The following is a 15,753-nucleotide window of genomic DNA, read 5'->3' on the forward strand; positions in this document are numbered from 1 at the left end:
AAGAGCGACAAGGGGGACGATCTATTTTACTGGACCGCGCAATCCATTTCGTGCGGGGTACATTGGTGTTTGTCTGATATGTATGTGATTGGATGAAGATAGATTACGATCCACTTTTATGGTCAGTGATTATGGAATTATACTTCCGAAGACTGCAACATCATCTGAGATTGAAACCACTGCATATGTATTGTTGATCAATCTATCTGTGAATGGATTTAGAGCTCTGCTCCAATCATGGAGCATTTATGGAAGTACTCAGTCCACTCTCTTACGAATACTTGTGGATTGTAACGCGACGAGCATGCCGCTAATGCTTTGACACTTGGCCAACAGAGGGAACATCATCTGATCTTTCGTAAGTACAATTATGTGAGTTTCTTCGAGGTAAGATTTCTTTGCTGAAAATTGGACGGACTCAACATTGAACTCGTGTCATACTCTATTTGTTTCTCCTTTATCCTTCAGGTCCCTTTGAAATCGAGCCACAAACACCATACCAGACTTGAGCCTCACTCTATCCTCGATTCACAATGTCCTCCCCAAAACGTCCCAATTTCCTCGTGATTGTCGCCGATGACTTAGGGTTTTCGGATCTCTCGTGTTTTGGAGGGGAGATCAACACTCCAAACATCGACAAAATAGCACAGGCCGGAATCCGCTTTACAGATTTCCATGCTGCAGCCGCGTGTTCTCCATCACGAGCAATGATAATGACAGGTACCGATCATCATATTGCCGGTCTCGGAAACTTAATCGAGTGGACCAATATCTCCGGGCAAAACGACCCGAGTGGGAAGATGTCGACGGCACCGCAGAGAGGTATGCCAGGGTATGAAGGGTACTTGAATGAGAAGGTTGCTACATTACCGGAAATTTTGAGAGATGATGGATATTTGACTTTGGTATATTTTGTTTTCTTTATTTTCTCTCCTCATGATAATCGCCATCATGGTAATGTGATACCTAACATTTAGCTAACCCACGTAGATGGCTGGAAAATGGCATCTCGGGCTAACCCCCGAGCGTTCACCAAAAGCCCGTGGATTTGAGCGAAGTTTTGCTCATCTCCCCGCTTGCAGTAATCACTATGGCTATGAACCTCAACTTCATGCTCCCGATCAAATCCCTGAGTTTATGACGATGAGTTTCATAGCACTCCATAGTGAGGATGGTGAATATGTCAAGAAGTTACCCGAGGATTGGTACTCAAGTAATGGGTATGGAGACAAGATGCTCAAATATTTGAAAGAGAAAGATGAGAAGAAAGATGAGAGACCTTTCTTTGGCTACTTCCCTTTCACGGCTCCTCATTGGCCATTACAAGCTCCGCCAGAATTTGTGGCAAAGTATAAAGGAGTATATGATGCTGGACCCGATGCGCTTCGTTTGCAGCGCCTTCAACGGCTCAAAGATCTCGGACTGATATCACCAGATGTGGAGCCCCATCCAGTTGTTGCAGATGAAGTGAAAGAATGGAACGATCTCACTGCAGAAGAAAAAGCAAAGTCGTGTAAAGCAATGGAAGTATTCGCTGCGATGGTTGAATGTATCGACTATAACGTTGGACGCGTGGTCAAGTATCTAGAGGAAACTGGAGAACTGGATAATACCTTCATATGTTTCATGTCAGACAACGGTGCTGAAGGCGCTGCTTATGAAGCTTATCCTATTGTCCAAGGAAGCATGATCCAACACTTACAGAAATACTATAACAATAGTTTAGAGAATCTCGGGAACGGAGATAGTTTCATCTGGTATGGACCTCGCTGGGCACAAGCTGCTACTGCACCTAGTCGTCTTTACAAAGCCTATACCACCGAAGGGGGCGTCAGGATTCCCTTCGTTGCTCAATTCCCCTCAAATTTCAATACCCATACTTCCAATAGTATAACGCACAATTTCGCCACCGTAATGGACCTCGCGCCCACTATCCTCGAAATGGCCGGAACCCAGCACCCGGCACCCACATATCAAGGACGAGAAATCGTACCTATGCGTGGTAAATCCATGCTACCCTTTATATCTGGCACATCCCCTCGCATCCATGCCGAAGAATTTATCTCCGGCTGGGAAACCTGCGGCCGAGCTGCTCTGCGCAAAGGATCTTGGAAAATCGTATTTATACCCAAGCCCAAGGGAACCGAAAAATGGCAATTATATGATCTTTCTGTTGATCCTGGAGAAATACATGATTTAGCTGATGCACAGCCGGAGAAATTGAAAGAGTTGATCAAACTTTGGGATGAATATGTATTGGAAACGGGAGTTGTACCGCTTGCGCCTGAGCTGGGAAATTGGTTAAAGGCGACGGAGGAACAGATGCCGGAAAACGTGTGGATGGAGTATGAGTATTGGAAAGATGGAGCGAGGGATGAACCAGAAAAGTTTAGGAGGGATGTACCGAGGTTTGAGAGGGTTATAACTGGGTTTTAAAGGAGGGGTTTGGAGGGAGAAAGCTGGGAGGTGTGTGAACATCATTTATCTCGAAGATTTATTCTCAGAGTTAACACAAAACCTTTATAAGTACCTTCTATTTGCTTATGACCTTACCAGGTATTGTGAAACCCATCCGAAGTAAGATACCAGAGCTAGTGCTTTATAACAAGAAGAAACATGAATATATTGAAAACAGTCATTACTCGCACCGAGAGTCTAATCAACCATAATAAACCATGTTTATCTCGTATTTTCTCAAAAAAAAATTGGTGGTTCTTTCCTTGACACAATCCTAACATTCTCCAATATTCAGGAGTCATCAAGCTGCATCTCTCTAATCTCATTGAGAAGCAGTAGTAGTACATGTTTTCCCCCATTCTCCCAAACAGAAGATTAAATGATATCTAAAAGTCCCCTGAGCTATGTGTAAAAGATAGCAGAAGTGAGCGTTCTTGTGGATTTAGCAACAAGCACAAAATTATCGATATATTGCATACATAAAGCTGCAAGGTGAGTACACAGGACGCAAGAAAGGAGGGGGAATGAACCTAGTGCGTGTGTATACCGATTTCTTCTACTATTACAACTTACTATCCCCGACGGCAATGAAATAGCAAAGCCTTTTTAGCATCTAGAAGGTCAGGTCAGGAAATTAAGAACATCTCAACATATTTCTCAGGGAGCATAACTGAAGATAGGGGGTTGTGTATGATTTTTCGAATCGATTTATATGTCTTCATTCCCCAGGTTCATCTATCCTTAACATGAGTGCAAAGTGCGGATTTGCTTTTCAGGTCGCCGTCGTGTGTGTGATAGTTAGGTAGTAGCTAAGTAGTCATATATGGAATGAGCAGATGAAGGACACGATCGAAAGTAGTTGGTTGATCCTCCACACAAACATACAATACAGACATATATACTACCAATACCAAGTCCAATTAACAAGTAACCACCAACTCTTAATTCGATACTTGAGAATTAGACGACCCCACCCCCCTCCATATCGCTCGCAATCATCAATTAATCAAAACTTATCAACGAACGAGAACGATATCATCTATTTATTTCTGCAAAGATAAACACACACAAAACAATATAATCTCAGAATTGAACACAGCAAAATCTCCTCTCGCCAATGTAGTCAGGCATACCATTCTCTTTCTTCACAGCCGGATATTCCCGACGAGTTTGCGTTCAGTATAGTGATTTCATTTCGACGATAAAAATAGATGTTAAGAGTGAGATGAGAAACCGAGTTGAACGCCCCGTAGATTCAGCAGCGTGTGCATTTGCAGAGTAATCATGGTGTGTACTCGAACACCTGGAGTTCGAAGACTTCAGACAAAGAAAACAGCCGGAAAGGGGTTTGGTTTGGTTTGGGGACAAGACAAAGAGGGTTGAGAAAGGGAATCGTAATGAATCGTGTGAAATACGAGTACCTAGTGCTTTACCATACATATCAACCATTAAAGGTTTGAGAAAGATTATTGATTTCACATTAGACGGGGAGAAGTTGATTAGAGATATAGATTTTAAGCATCATGTACGCATTTACAAACAAGATTGGGGAGGGGATGGATATCACATGACTACTATACCGATTTTTCTTTCTTTCTTTCTTTCTTTCTTTCTTTCCTCAGCAAAACAGCACTGCAATAAGAAGCACCGAGAAGAAAATCCGTTCATTCTCCCTTTTCAATCCCATTCCACAAGTCAACAAGTCTGTGTATTCAATAGTGGATATTGTCCAGTATTCATCATCTATCATCCGACTGCTCCGCCCGCTGACATCTACCAATCTGTAGCAGTGCCCAACCTCACAATCTGATGTGTGCATGAATGATAGAACAGATTACATACTTGAATCTTTCTCAATCGTCGGATGATGATCGGATGTACGTGTGCGGATACTTGAGTATATGGGTAATCATGTTGTGTAGCGTGAAGGGTCAAGGTTGATGTTGCTGCGATCTAGGAAGCGAAGTTGATTTCACGAATATGTGTTGTACGGTGTTGAGATAGAATTGCATAACTGGATACGGGTTGGAATATTGACAGCCAAATCTACCATCAACTGAGTGAGTGATATTGTGAAATAAATTATCCGTGGGGATTCTTCACCATCACTCACATCCTCCGTGTTCAAACGTTTGATACTGAACCCTGGATATGCTCTCTTGATGGACTGTACTGAGCGACATTGAGTGAGACTTCGCTAGCCTCTGTCTTCTCCTGGCTAAAGAATCATCCACTAGAACAAAAACATGCTACGAGTCTACGACCCTTACCGTTACCGTTACCGGACACCACAGAAATTCCGCACCGGTCCAAACGATTCACGCATCAAATGTCCAGTTATACTCTTCATTTGTAGAATATTGACCCCCATAAATCAAAGCAAAAGATTCTACTCCATAGAAAAGATAAGAACTTCAAACTCTTAAGCATCCGAGAACCTCCAATTACCAATGAATGTGCGCCCTGCGAAACTTCGGCTTCCTCAATCTGCATCAAAGATGTAAACTCCACCGAAAAAAAACATTTGTAAGCAGTGAAGTTGCCATATCACGTGAAATGTCGTGCTTTTTGTCAACAATGACACAAGTGAAAGTAATCGGCAGGGGTTGTCCACACTATCCGATTACCGAGCAGATGATTTGAGGATCGACTTTTCGATATGAGGGAAATTGATCTTGGTCAAGTTTAGCATCAGACGCTTCCTAGTAGTGAAGACTCAATGCGTGAGTGAACATCGAAAGATCGATGCAATGAAGGACGCAGGTTTATCTTAAATAGAAATTAAAAACACCGAATCAGTTAAAATTTGTAACATTAAGTAAAAGCGAGTAAAAAATAGTAAAAAAAGAGTATAAAATTTGCCACCATAAAATCTCACCCCCAAAACCCTCAATTGACAATTCGATACACACAGGACCCGAGATTCAGGAACCAAAGAGGAATAAAGAACCTTCTCTTGCATCGCAGCCTCATAAACCTCTACCTCTTTCAGTAAAGTCTCGAAAGTGGTTCACCAAACAAAACAAGCATAAAAAATCGATAAGACCTCAATCCTTACTAGCGTCTATCACGCCATATCAAATTCTCAAAATAAGGCAAAATGAGGCAACCAGGCCTTCCTCAAGCCTCCGCGACAGCACTTACTGCTCAGTGCCCACGGAGTTATGGCACGGCAATGCGGTAATGAAAGAATGATTACTTGCCTTTGCCTGGAAAAGTGCAAAAAGTCCGTCTTTGTAAGAATAATGAAATGTCGTGCTTTGTGTGATGGTCCACTTTTCTTTTGTAATTGTCGATGGGAGAGATGTACCAAGAGAGTATATACCAGCACTCGAATCATCTTTCCTACTTTACTTCCTCTTCCCCTTCTTTTGCATTGTGTGATCATACTCTCTACTTTATATAATATACACAACATACCATTATCCCGCATCATATCTCTTCATCGTATTCTCTTGCAACGTGTGAGACTAGATCGGATCACACCATCGAGAAGATAATTGTGCCATTTATTACTGCTGGACTTTTGATATCACTTTCCTCTTTCAGCTTTCAACCTGTTGTCAACTTTATACCTTTTACTCTTTTCTCTTAAACAAAAGCAATAACTTAAGAAAAAGTTTGTTTGCCTGTATTTGACTTGCTATCACAATTCAATAAAAAGTTTTCTTCCTTCGCTCAACCGAAACATACATCAACATGGGACACCACCGCGAATCATCTGCCTCGAATCACGAGTCGGGATATGCTTCTGGAGCATCTTCTCAAGGCTCTCTTCCCCAAATCGTCCTCACAAAGCCTCACCTCAAGTTCATCAATGCATCACTCAACAACCTTCAACCCATAGACATTCTCCGATGGGCCAAAATAACCTTTCCAAACCTCTACCAAACCACTGCTTTTGGAGTAACAGGTCTTGTCACACTTGACATGTTAAGTAAGCTTCAAAAGGAAACACCAGAGCTACCAAGCGTCGATGCTATCTTCCTTGACACCTTGTATCACTTCAACGAAACACTTGAATTGGTTGAGAAGACCAAGACTAAATACCCAAACGTAAACTTGCATGTTTATAAGCCAGAAGGTTGCCAAAATGTTGGAGAGTTCGAGGGAAAGCATGGTAAAGAGCTATGGAAGACCAACGCCGATTTGTATGATTGGGTTGCCAAGGTCGAACCCGCTCAACGAGCATACAGTGAGTTAGATGTTGCTGCAGTCTTGACTGGCAGAAGAAGAAGTCAAGGTGCAAAGAGAGAGAGCTTGGACATCGTCGAGGTGGACGAAGCTGGCTTGATTAAGATCAACCCTTTGGCAGGATGGAGCTTCAAGGAGGTACAAAACTATATCAAGGAGAATGATGTCCCATACAACGACTTGTTGGATCGTGGATACAAGAGTGTTGGAGATTGGCACTCAACTGAGCCAGTAAAGGAAGGGGAGGACGAACGTGCTGGAAGATGGAAGGGCACTGAGAAGACCGAGTGCGGAATTCACAACAAACGATCGAAGTATGCACAATACCTGTACGAAATGGAACAAAAGAAACAACAAGAGGAACTTTCCGCAGCATTGGAAAAGGTCCAGGTTAGGGAAGGGAAGATTGAAAACATTACTGTCGGGGTTTAAAGTCATCAGCACTCGCTATCTTGCCTGACGCAGTTTTTTTTTCTTAGCAATCTTCTCGTTCCATTACAGCACACCGTTCATGGTCGGAGTTTAGGGGGAACATCGGTGGTATAAACACATGAGTTATGAGCATTGGAGTTGCAGGCGTTTAAATAAAGGGAAATCATATGATACCTTACAATGGTTCTTGTCCTGTTTAGATCTTGGAGGCTCGTTCTTTTGATGCCCGCCATCAAAAGTTTCAGTCCCGCTATTTTATATAGCGAAAACGACTTAATGAAAGTTACATTAATGCAATCCAAGCTCTTGTTGTGATGTCGTTTTGATGTGTTATGAAGTGAAAGATTCAAGTCGCCGATAATATGTCGCCACCGAAAACTGGTGCTGGTGTGACACATGGTCTTGTCACAGTCACCCTCGTAGGATAACACTAAACAATCAATGTCTTAAAATGTATGGAAAAAGTCATCTTGTTGTGGCCCGACGAGGTCTGGAAAACAGCCAGAGGCAGGTTTGAGGACAATCTTCTCCAAGGCACATTTCCCAAGAGATCAAACGTATGAGCTGACAAGAATCCCGATTACCGGGTAAGACAAGTCTGAACTTGTGTGTGCAACCTAATTCGTATCTCACCACCACAATAGATCTAGAAGCTTATGAAACGAAGCCACTATCTGTACTGGTATCAGCGGTCAGGGGAGTGTGGAGAAGCTGATTCTCAAATTCTAGGGGGCGACTATGGTGTTCTAGAATATTGATATCGTCTAATGAAAGACGCCAGGGCTTCAAATGGGGACGAGATGAGGCTTGTTATCGCCCGAAGTAGGTAGTAGACTGGGGTAGCGTTCGGCATTTTGGCAAGAGTGATGAAAATTGAGTTTGCGGCATTCGGCTCGGATCATTGCGGGGAAAGCGGCCGCTGTCGCCACTTACGCGGGGATCTCAATGCCAAGAATAATGACGACACTGCTTTTGCTCTTGCTACAGGAATTCTAGAACGCATGGAAAAGAAAACATGGCATTTAGTTTCTTCGTGCCTAGGTAGCAATACTTATTGTCGAATTCTGTGGTTCTCTCTCCTTCTTTCATAACCTCACAATCCTGTGATTGTGCCAACAACTATCACACAGTCAAAATCGAGAATACAGCCAAAATGTCGAGTTCAATGGAAAAAGCAGGCGCCAAAGCCAAGGAGGTTGCGTAGGTTCATTCTGACGCTTTATCCATCTGTTCGAAGTACTAATGGATTTCAAACAATAGAAAGGAAGATTTTGATAAAGCAAAGGAGTTGGCACGCTCAGCAGCAATCAGTGGAGCTTACCTCTACCCCATTAAAGTACGTTGGATTCTAAATCAGATCTTTCTCACTATTCTATCGTACTACAAGCTAATCGATTCCTCAAACAGGGAATCTTCTACTTTCTCTCGCATCGCACATTGTGGAAACCCCTCTTATCGAAGCTCGTACCCACTCTGTCCCTTTCCGTCGTCGTCGTAATTGTGATGTTCATGTTTACCTATCTACCACAACTTGCCATTCTCATCTTCACCGATGGACCTCTCGCCGCAGTCTCTGCGGTTCTCTTGACCCTCTCTGAATCTAGCACAATTGTCACTATGCTTTCCAAGAACTTCCTCATTGCAGATGCTCTTGTTGATACATTTGATGGGGTAATGGTGGCAAAAGGCCAAACGGAAGTCGTGCAAGGTGGACGAGAGATCAAATCAGGAAAGTTTGGTGACCCAATGAGAAAGTTGGGTAAGGTTGTTAAAGGATATGGTCAAAAGTATAGCTTTGGAGGCTTGGTAAGATATTTGATGTATCTGCCATTGAACCTTATACCAGTTGTTGGTACAGTAGTCTTCGTTGGTTTGCAGGGCCGACAAAGAGGTGAAGGGGTCCATTCAAGAGTATGTTTCGACACCATTTTCTGACATGTACATTTAAGCTGACAGAGTGATTAGTATTTCCAATTGAAGGGATGGTCTAGCGCACAAAAAGAAGAGTGGCTTAAGAAGCACTCAGGGGCATACACATCGTGAGTTTTTTTTCCCTCTAATGTCGCCTCATTTATTCTTCACAATACCCCTCGTTTTTATAGAGATCAAATGCACAGCTTTGATATCTGCATTGCATTTGTACCTGGCAAGTGCAGTGCTACTATCAGTGTTTGTCCTATTTCCTGCATATACCAGTTTTATAAATGCATCTTTGACAGGTATCACAAAGCTATACGACAACACTTTTTGTCAAGATCTACCAGTACAGGTTTTATCTAACTAACTTCCGTGTAGATTCGGAACCGTCGCAACTCTTCTTGAGCTTGTCCCCATTGCATCTATTCTCTTCTCATTCACCAACACTGGTAATTACTCCCTCCCACTTTCAACTCTACTCCTACATCCGTGCTAATGATCTCTCAGTTGGCGCAGCATTGTGGGCTGCCGATATCGAAGGTAACGGCACGACTATGACTCAAATTTCTTCGCCTCAGGCGCAAAAAGAAGCTCTAAGATCCGAGTAGAGTACTTTCTGCAGCGTCCCGAAATTGGCCATAAACGGTGCAACTTTCGGCCAGTCTTCGTACTCCTTCGTTAATTCGCTTGGAAGATCCCCTGTAGCACATATGTTCATCTGTGCGTGAACATCCTTGCGGTTTCTGGTTGTTGGTAACCATTTGTTTGTCTTCCTGTCGATTTTTGACGGTGAATATGGCGTGGGTAAATTGGTAGCGATGGAGTGGAAATCAGGTATGGCTTGGCGAAAAACAAAAGATGTTAATTATTAATGATTTGCGTTGTTCTTTTCAATAACTTGAAGTAAACAGATGATTTTACAGCGTGCATTATGAACTGCAAATTGTGCAATATAAAGCCATATCATTAGGTAAATCAAGGCTATTCAAATTGAAAAGTACTTGTGAGTTCATTCTTTCATTGGCAGATTCCATAGACATGACGAAAAGCTAGAGATCTCATCCTGGAATCCCTAGACCCCCGTCTATCGTGTAAAATCTTTTGTACTCTTGCAAGATTCGAGTCACTTTGAATCCGGAGAACAGTAAATTTATCAGTACTATAGAGCTGCTGCATTGTATCCGTGATCAACGGTGCGTTTGTTAATTCTGTTGATGGGGGTCTTGCCCAAGATATGCAACAAGGCTGGTTGTTAGTAATACGAGCTGTCTCTTGGAAACGGACTTCAGAAACTTAAGTCAACTTGACTTCTTTGGGTGTTCACAGCTAGAAATTCACATCAATACTATTGGCATTGAATGAAAGGGATATTCTCACATGCAGGAACAAGCTCATCAAGTCACGGATAGGTACATCCTCGCTTGTTGCGTTGTCCAACTTGATGGACGGGAATGCAATGCAGCCTACCGCTGTGTAACTTCAACCTAATGGTCCGTTCCTAGTCGTTTGAATTTGAGAGACAATTTTATATTGCAATCTTTGAGAAGTGGAAGAGTTTCCGCCCTGGATCCCTCAAGGTAATTGAGAACCCGGGAACTTGCCATATGGGATGGTCACAACATTCGATGAAACGCAAGGGAGGAGATGAGTGGATAGCAAGTCTGGCTTTGGGGTGTATAGTAGGTGAGCTGGGTATCTCCGAATGTCTTCGATGATGGGAAAATACATGGCAATGATGGAGGCTCCATGCAGACTTCCTCTTTCATGGGATGTTTTGATACGAAATTGAGTGGTTTTGATGTTATTACTTCAAGTGCTAGTATGGATGAAACATTTTGAGGGAAAGATATGACGTCTTAATTGGAGGAAAGTATGAGAATATGGAAAAAATGATGGATACTTGCTGTCTCTTGTCGCTTGCCTGCTTGTCCAGGTACTGTGTGCTTACCTTGCCTGGTCGCCTCGTACCGTTGACCTTGACTCTTTCTTTTCCTGGAGACGGGAAGGGATCGAGTCAAATCGGAACCAAAGAGTTGCCGAAAACAGTTTACTGAACATCTACTGTCTGTCTGGGTAGGTCCTATGGAGGTGGCTGTCTTTTTTATTGCATCATTGCATTCAAATTGAAACCTCTCTGCTGTCGGATACCTTGATCGATAAGGCAATCTGATATTTTCCACCTTTGACCTTTCACCTTACACCTTAGTGCGCTTGTCCCTTTTCTCTTCTTCTCTCATCCCATCCCATCTTTCCATCTATTTCAACCTTTCACTTCCCATGCCACAATTTCTTCTTCGTCTCGTCTCGCCTCATCTCATCACTTCCTCTCTTCTTTCCTCTCACCAATTCTCCTTCCACCACATCTCCCTCGAGATTCAGCTGTTTTGAATTGACGTCCCGGTCTGCAATACTTCTATTTATCTGAGAGACGTCCTATAATACGGATCAAGTTGTCCTACTCATCTCGTCACAATCTCCTTTTAATATCCGCTTCTGCGAAATCACGCTCTTCTGTCCTCCTCGTCAGAACAATCAAGTGATAGATCTATCTCAGGTATGAACTGTCTTCCCATATCTTTTCTTACTTCACAGAAGTGTTCCTACTCCTTTGGAATCAATTGGTCCTTCTTAGTTTATCACTAATTTATATCTTGTTCATATAGATCAAGATGAAAATCAATATTACCGCTAGACTTGCGTCCAGCGCGTTTCTGCTTGCGTTGGTCCCTGCAGCTCGAGCTCTGCCACAATGGCTTCAGCCACACCTTCGTAATGCCAATGCAGATGCGTTTGCCCCTCGGGATTATACAATCTATGAGAGAGCAGAGGGTATTCAAGATCGCTATACACCATATGGATATGGGCCTCAGCCTACATATACCATAAACCCAGTCACAAGCGCTGACCCCGAGGAAACTTCATCATCCAGTACTAAAATTGGTTAGTTCATCCATCTTCTTTCTCAATCTTGGTCAATCGCATGCTAATTGAACTAGGATCTGTAACGGTCTCTGTCTCTGGTTCTTCTGTCAGCGGTATACTTTTCACTGGTACTTCTCCTGTTAGTCTATCTACTGGCCCAGGATCGGTTGAGCCTTCTGTTGTTACTTCTTCCACTGTTGCATACTCTACAATCACCATTTCAGTTTCTGCTACAGAAGGTTCTTCCACGGATTCGGCTTCAGCTTCGACTTCGAACTATGATCCAGAAACGTCGGCTTCAGCAACAGGGACCATATCGTCGGAAACTAATGGAATATCACCAACAATACCTGGAGCAACAGATACTACATCTTCAGATTTCAATGGAAGCCCACCAACAACATCTGGAGCACCAGGCACTACTACTCCTTCAGAGTCTAATGGTAGTTCGCCAATAACATCGGCAGGTACATATGAACCATCTGGTATCATTTCATCGGACTATTCCTCTACCACTCCAAGTACAACCACTACTAATCATTGCAATCATGACAACTGTCTCCGTGAATTCATTCGGTCTTCTTCCATTGTTGGCCCGTTTTGTGCTACATATACTTTGTCAGAAAATACTGCCACTGCAGATCTTCCAACATATGTTTCACAATGCCATGATTCACCTTCAAGGATCTCATCTGCATGTTCGTGTTTGAATACTGGTGCCGCAACTACTCCAGGAAACGTCGGTAGCAGTACATCTTCGGCCCAGGCAGGGCCGGAAAGCACACCCCCAATAAGTGGTGCACCGATTTCTTCTGGAGCGGAAAGTTCTTCGTATTCATCACCTGCCGGTCCAGAATCTTCTGCTAGCCAAAGTTCTTCTGTCACTAGTTCTGGAAGTTTAGGCTCTACGGTGACTGACACTCAGACCTACACCGTCACCCCTACCATCACTATACCTTCCGGAAGCCAGACGACTCAACCATCAGGAAGTGCATCAAGTAGCGAGTCAACAACCACTTCACCGGGAGCTGATACGACAACAACTCCAAGTGCAATAGGAAGTGAGACAACCGCTGCCCCATCTGGTGGCGAGACAACAACTTCTCCTTCTGCCGGTACAACTACATCTTCTGGAGATATAACCCCAAGTGAAAGCTCAAGTAATCCCAGCTATACTTCAGGAGCATCGGCCACCGAGCCTATATCTTCTGCGTCTGCAAGCTATACCAGCTCACCTTTCACGTCTGGAAATCCTTCGACTCCTGTCAGTCCAATTAGCTCATCAACATACGTTTCAGCTAGTTCGTCATCTGCAGGGCCATACACAAACACTTCAGCTTCAGCAACCGGTCCTGTAACTTCCGGAATCTCATCATTCAATCCATCTGGCAGTGTCTCGGCACCTGGAAGTTCAAATGGCGGTAGTGCTCCTTATACAAATTCGACATCGGAATCGTCTTCAACAACTACAATCGTTTCTTCAGGGACTGCACCATTCACTTACCCTTATCAGACTGGAAGTGGTCTTTCTAGTGGAAGTATCTCTGGCGGCATTTCAAGCTCGAGTGCATCGGCACCTTTGTACACAAATTCGACCGCTGTAGCCAGCCCAACTTATCTCGGTACTGCGCCATTATCTTCCGGCTCATCGGAAAGCGGAGTTTTGTCGACAGGAGCTTCATCATATACTCCTCTATACCCACTGAACTCGACATCCACCTCAAGTGGAGTTGTTGGGCCCACAGGATCAGGTATATCGGGTGGTATTAGCTCTAGCTCGTCTGCCAGTGCTCCTTACCCAACGGGTAATAATGCTTCAACTACTGCTGGTCCAACTGGCACAGGATCTATGCCGACATCCTCTTTATTAGGAACTGGTACCTCGGGGTCTTCTGTCTCTGGTATCATTAGCTCCTCCGCTGGATCCGCTCCATACTATCCTTATGGAAATAGTACTTCATGCACAAATGGCCCAACTGGATCCGGAGCAGGAACAGGTAGTCCAAGCTCTGTGTCAGGAGGTGTCCAATCAAGTACTGGTTTTTCAAGCTCAGGGAGCTACCCATCTTCTTCTAATGTGTCAGGTGGAATCAGTTCGTCGCTTCCATCCTCTGCTCCATATCCAATCTCCAACAGTACATCAACGGCGGGACCAACCAATCCAGGTACCTCGGTATCTAATGGTTTCACTTCTGTTACTTCTGCACCACTTGGCACTGTAAGCTCACCATCATCAAGCGTCTCAGGTGGTATTAGTTCTTCACCAGCATCTTCCCAACCATACCAACCTTATCCCTATGGAAATTATACCCTTCCACCACTAGGGACAGGCACAGGAGGTGCAGCTACATCCACACCTTTCGGGTCCGGAAGTCCACCATCAAGCACCGGTACAGCACCTCTAGGGACAGGGAGCTCAAGCACTGATTCCGGATCATCTTCATCAGTTCCATACCCAACTCCTTCGAATGGAACTTTGACTAGTGGACCAACTGGGCCATTGGGAACCTCACCAATATCCAGCAGTGATTCTGGTCAATCTTCATCGGCTCCATACCCAACTTCAGGAAACAGCACATTGACTAGTGGACCAACTGGAACTACATCTGTCTTGAGAACTGGTACAGCGCCTTTGGGAACAGGAAGTTCGAATACTGATTCTGGCTCGTCATCATCAGTTCCATATCCAGCCTCTTCAAACGGAACCCTAACTACTGGACCAATTGGACCATCAGGAACTTTACCAGTCTCAAGCTCATATCAATCATCTGTCTCTGGTAGCCCTACCAGTATTGGTAATGCAACTTCAGTGAATCCAACCTCATCTGCCAGTACTTACGATCCTGATGGATCTACTTCCAGTCAAGGATCCGTAGGAACCTCGTTGTCATCGTATTCGGCAACAGGTTCATTTAATACCAGCACTGGAGCTTCCCCTACTACATCCTCGTCCTCAGGTAAACTAAAATAAATGAAAACCTAAATGTTTTGAAGTTTTGCTAACATTATTTTCAAGGTGGCTCTGGTACGTCGATCACGTCGGCAACTTTGACACCATCCACATTTGCAACATCGGTTTCGACTGGGACATATGCTGGCACCAATTCTTCTTCCATCGTCTCGTCTGTGTTGACTTCTGACTTTGGTTCCTCAATCTCATCCACGGATTCTTCAAGTGCTGCACCTTCTACAAATTCTCCCACTCCGACCACTTCGTATTCTCCACCACCAACTTATGCTCCGCCACCTCCACCAAATTATTATGGCTGGGGATCATGGGGCAGAAAGCATCAGAATAGGGATTCTGGTAGTGTTCGTCGTTGGTTCTGGTAAGAATCGAGTACAATACATCGAGCGTTAAGCTCAAACACAATTTTCGCTTCTAGACTTGCTTTCTTTTTGACATTTTGATTGTATCTTCAATCGAAACACATGTTTTCTTTCGCTATCTTAATTTTCTTTCTTTATCACGAACTTTTTCTTCTATGTATGGACGAAGGAAGGCAAGATTCAAAATGACTATCATGTCAATTAATGCATATCAGCTTCATTTACTGTATGGTGCTTTTCTGACCCAAACAAAAATGAGCTATGAAAGAAGTCAGTTATTTGGCAAGGTTGTATGAAATAGCTACATAAAGATAAGAAATAACATATCAAGTCAAATTTCTCATTTCATTGATGTTTGGAATGTGAGATGTAGGTTCTGGTGAAGTAAAGTATGTATCATAAGTGAGCCATATTTTGTTTCATTGCATTTTCCATCGAAGCGCCGTGACCGCTGCACTCTGATAACGCATTGGGAAGAATGAAGACTTGGAAATGTGTGAT

The 15,753-nt window shown here is 43.6% G+C and overlaps 4 protein-coding genes across 6 annotated transcripts; all 4 read left to right on the forward strand.

Moving 5' to 3' along the window:
• Window positions 1-166: 166 nt before the first annotated feature.
• BCIN_01g04220 (hypothetical protein) lies at window positions 167-2,638 on the forward strand. Of its 2 annotated transcripts, XM_024690447.1 has the most exons (3): window positions 167-905; window positions 991-2,466; window positions 2,528-2,638. In XM_024690447.1, the coding sequence occupies exons 1-2, from the start codon at window positions 534-536 to the stop codon at window positions 2,434-2,436; spliced, it is 1,818 nt and encodes a 605-aa protein (XP_024546216.1). In that variant the 5' UTR covers window positions 167-533; the 3' UTR covers window positions 2,437-2,466; window positions 2,528-2,638. The 2 variants fall into 2 exon arrangements, with proteins under 2 accessions (XP_024546216.1, XP_024546215.1); XM_024690446.1 differs by having other exon boundaries at window positions 991-2,638.
• A 3,132-nt stretch (window positions 2,639-5,770) lies between these two features.
• Bcmet16 lies at window positions 5,771-7,454 on the forward strand. Its single transcript, XM_001548946.2, has one exon. It carries the CDS (start codon window positions 6,157-6,159, stop codon window positions 7,081-7,083), a length of 927 nt encoding a protein of 308 aa, XP_001548996.1. The 5' UTR covers window positions 5,771-6,156; the 3' UTR covers window positions 7,084-7,454.
• A 615-nt stretch (window positions 7,455-8,069) lies between these two features.
• On the forward strand, window positions 8,070-9,988 carry BCIN_01g04240 (hypothetical protein). Of its 2 annotated transcripts, XM_024690448.1 has the most exons (7): window positions 8,070-8,283; window positions 8,344-8,419; window positions 8,491-8,994; window positions 9,049-9,122; window positions 9,379-9,449; window positions 9,508-9,834; window positions 9,912-9,988. In XM_024690448.1, the coding sequence occupies exons 1-6, from the start codon at window positions 8,237-8,239 to the stop codon at window positions 9,606-9,608; spliced, it is 873 nt and encodes a 290-aa protein (XP_024546217.1). In that variant the 5' UTR covers window positions 8,070-8,236; the 3' UTR covers window positions 9,609-9,834; window positions 9,912-9,988. The 2 variants fall into 2 exon arrangements, with proteins under 2 accessions (XP_024546217.1, XP_001548997.1); XM_001548947.2 differs by having other exon boundaries at window positions 9,508-9,988.
• A 1,006-nt stretch (window positions 9,989-10,994) lies between these two features.
• Window positions 10,995-15,600, forward strand: BCIN_01g04250 (hypothetical protein). Its single transcript, XM_024690449.1, has 4 exons — window positions 10,995-11,554; window positions 11,664-11,940; window positions 11,997-14,879; window positions 14,939-15,600. Exons 2-4 carry the CDS (start codon window positions 11,670-11,672, stop codon window positions 15,253-15,255), a joined length of 3,471 nt encoding a protein of 1,156 aa, XP_024546218.1. The 5' UTR covers window positions 10,995-11,554; window positions 11,664-11,669; the 3' UTR covers window positions 15,256-15,600.
• Window positions 15,601-15,753: the final 153 nt, after the last annotated feature.

Source organism: Botrytis cinerea, chromosome 1 (assembly GCF_000143535.2).
Source record: "Botrytis cinerea B05.10 chromosome 1, complete sequence".
NCBI classification, from domain to species: domain Eukaryota; kingdom Fungi; phylum Ascomycota; class Leotiomycetes; order Helotiales; family Sclerotiniaceae; genus Botrytis; species Botrytis cinerea.